Source organism: Merops nubicus, unplaced genomic scaffold (genome assembly GCF_000691845.1).
Source record: "Merops nubicus isolate BGI_N331 unplaced genomic scaffold, ASM69184v1 scaffold17063, whole genome shotgun sequence".
In the NCBI taxonomy this organism is placed as follows: domain Eukaryota; kingdom Metazoa; phylum Chordata; class Aves; order Coraciiformes; family Meropidae; genus Merops; species Merops nubicus.
Genome location: NW_008599748.1, coordinates 17,002 through 20,026, shown reverse-complemented (window position 1 = coordinate 20,026; position 3,025 = coordinate 17,002). Strand labels below are relative to the sequence as shown.

Here is a 3,025-nt window from a genome sequence, read left to right as displayed (position 1 = left end):
AGAGCCCCCGTCCGGCGCAGCCCCCCGGGGGAGCGTTTCCTCTGCGGTATGAAGCGGCCTCCGTCCTTGTGCCGCCGCCGGGCTTGTGGGGAGCTTCGGGCCCGCTTCCCAGGAGCTGCCGGACCCCCAGGGAAACGGAGGAAAGGTACTGAGGAAAATGCCCTTGGCTCTGCCTCGCTGAGAAGGAAACATGCTGCAGGACGTGCGCAAGGGTGTTCCCACGTTTTAGCCGTGATCCGAAGAGTACATCTTTATCACAAAAAAAGAGACCTCAGCCCCGTGTGCTGTTCAGGTCTCTAACAGTGTTGAGGTTTCTGTCGTGCTTTGAGGCCAGGCATGAGAGCAGCGTAGGGCCAGGCCTCGGGCAGAGGTGCGTGCTCGGGGCGGTGTTACCGGCTCTCTGGGGTGTGCTGCGGGAGGTGTGGGTGTGCGGTTGGTGTTTCTGGGCGTGCCGTGTGGTGGCAGAGGTGCGGTGCTGGTTCACGCACAGCAGGCTTGCAGCCGCAGTACCAACCATGGCTGCTGGTAAGGAATATAGTTCATATAGCAATATGTGTGAGGTGGCATTGGCTGCAAGCTAAACTGAAGTCTTCTAACTCCTTTTTCTCAGGCTGGTGAACATCTGTAGAGTGGTTATATCAGCTGCACTCAGGTTGAATGGGATGTCAAGGAATGATTTGTGATGCATGCATCTGTGTTCTTGCCTGTTTGTTTTCCATGTGTCACAAACACGGAGGAGCAGAAAAGTTCTTGGGCTTCTTCTGTACAAATAATACTTTTGTTTTTATTTTAGCAACAAACGACAAATACTGTAGAGGAGCCACTTGATCTCATCAGACTCAGTCTAGATGAACGAATCTATGTCAAAATGAGGAATGACAGAGAGCTTAGAGGCAGGCTACATGTAAGTAAAACTTTCAGAACACCACTGTGTTTACTCAGGTGAGCACTGGATGGCCTTTTTTTCATGTACAATAGCCTATTACATGAGCTTACCTGTGATTTTTCCATTGTTTAGAAAAAATCTGTTTAAAACCAAAAATAGTTGAAGTTAGAGGAGGTAGGTTAAAGATCATCATCGCAACAAGAACTGAACCTCTTATCAAAAGTGTAATGTGATCAGTGGAAAAAATCTAATTTCTTCTCTACTGTCTGCTATTAAGTACTACTCTAGAGACTCAAGTTATGATTTTTTCTCTTTTCTCCTGACCAATGCCAAGCAATTCATTCCACTGCTTTTTGCTTCCATTTCTGTGTCTGTGAAATAATCAATAATGCTTGCAGACCTCTTCTTGTTTAGTACCCTGAGGTCTCTTTAAGACTGAATTAAGAATGAGATAATCCTTATCAAATGAGTATCTCCTAGGGCACATCCCATAAGGGTATAATAGGATATATACTCAGATGGATTCTCTGCAAATTTCATTTGTCTAAGTGTTTTCTTCTGGAAGTAATTTGTCTCTTGACAAGACAGATATTTGCTTTGTGTTGTAAGTCATCCTTCCCCTGGATGGGGAAAAAGAACAAGTTGCCCCATGTGTTAACTGGGCCTCAACTCTTTTAGGAACACAACAGTGAGGGGAGATCCATGAGGCACACATGTAGTTTGGAACATGCTTTTTAAGGTTTTTGGAACATAAACTTATTTTAAATTTTTGTAGCATTGTATGAATTCCAGCTTTCATTTTCTTCAAGTTGGCCCCAGGCAATCAATTCCAGGAGGCTGGACTGGCAGCCGAGGTTTAGTGTTAAGAGTGTGCCTGTCTCTGAGGTCTTGTATGTGTTCTCACTGAATGCTTCAGAACTGTTTCCCAGAAGAGCATGCCAGTAAATACAAATGCCTTCACTTATTTTTAAGCTGCAGACTACAAGTTTGTTGTCATTTGCTTGGAATTACAGCTATAATTGTTTTGACATAGTGGCATATTCAGCCGAGGTTTAGTGTTAAGAGTGGGCCTGTCTCTGAGGTCTTGTATGTGTTCTCACTGAATGCTTCAGAACTGTTTCCCAGAAGAGCATGCCAGTAAATACAAATGCCTTCACTTATTTTTAAGCTGCGGACTACAAGTTTGTTATTTGCTTGGAATTACAGCTATAAGTGATACTACTTTGTTTTGACATGTTGGCATATTTTGATCAAACTCAAGCTAAACTGTGTCTAAAAGTCTTGCTAAAATTCTTCTTTTAATAAGATCCTGTTTGAATTTTGGAAGAAATTATAAACTAACTTTTTTCCTACAGGCATATGATCAACATTTAAATATGATTTTGGGTGATGTGGAAGAAACTGTAACTACAATAGAGATTGATGAAGAAACCTATGAAGAGATTTATAAAGTAAGGACTTAGTGTATTTATCCCCATAGAAAACCTTTTTACAACTGAACTGTTATATTCTTAAAGCAGTTTATTGCTGATTCCTTTTTGAACCAAGATCTAACAGAAGTTTGCGGGAAATTATTATGAAAGTACAAGGGATTTCCAAAGACTTGGGGTTGGTTGTGTTGGTCTCTGCAGCATGCCAGAACGTTTTATGTTTGAGCTTAATTTGTTGGAATTGTTCCTGCTGTTAGGATTGAATTTGGTTCTATGCTTAGCAGACATGTTTTGTAACTATGCTTTTGTTAATGGAAACTTCTCTGTCCTTCTTCATAGTCTACCAAAAGGAACATTCCCATGCTCTTTGTCAGAGGTGACGGCGTTGTGCTTGTAGCTCCCCCGCTGAGGGTTGGCTGAAGCAACAAAGGATTTAACCTTGCTGGAAAATTTCAGGCTTTTTGGACAATGGTTTATATTTTGATCATGTGTCTCAGAATTCTGTACATGTTTCTTATAGGATGTTTTTGTTTGTTCTTTGGGGAAGGGGAGGGAAGGGAACCGGCTTGTCTAGCGGAAGGTACATGTAGTCAGCTGAAGCAGCATGAAGGCAATGTGGATTTCTCAGAATTAATGTAACTTCTGTAAATTGGATGTTTTGTCACATGAGTAAAAGAATCCTTTGTTTCTTGACAATAGCACTGTCTTA

General features: G+C 42.1%; 1 protein-coding gene across 1 annotated transcript; it reads left to right on the top strand.

Annotated features, from left to right (window-relative positions):
- The first annotated feature begins 48 nt into the window (after nucleotides 1–48).
- On the top strand, nucleotides 49–2,796 carry LSM3 (LSM3 homolog, U6 small nuclear RNA associated (S. cerevisiae)). The gene is made up of 4 exons (XM_008937510.1): nucleotides 49–243; nucleotides 794–904; nucleotides 2,242–2,337; nucleotides 2,656–2,796. Exons 1-4 carry the CDS (start codon nucleotides 49–51, stop codon nucleotides 2,734–2,736), a joined length of 483 nt encoding a protein of 160 aa, XP_008935758.1. The 3' UTR covers nucleotides 2,737–2,796.
- The last annotated feature ends 229 nt before the right edge of the window (nucleotides 2,797–3,025 follow it).

Bases quoted from the DNA above. Each gene is read 5' to 3' on its own strand.
- LSM3 (XM_008937510.1), top strand. From the start codon at position 49: ATGAAGCGGCCTCCGTCCTTGTGCCGCCGCCGGGCTTGTGGGGAGCTT. The intron at 244-793 runs GTACATCTTTAT...TTTTTATTTTAG, and splicing joins TTTTAGCCGTGATCCGAAGA to CAACAAACGACAAATACTGT. The intron at 905-2,241 runs GTAAGTAAAACT...TTTTTCCTACAG, and splicing joins AGCTTAGAGGCAGGCTACAT to GCATATGATCAACATTTAAA.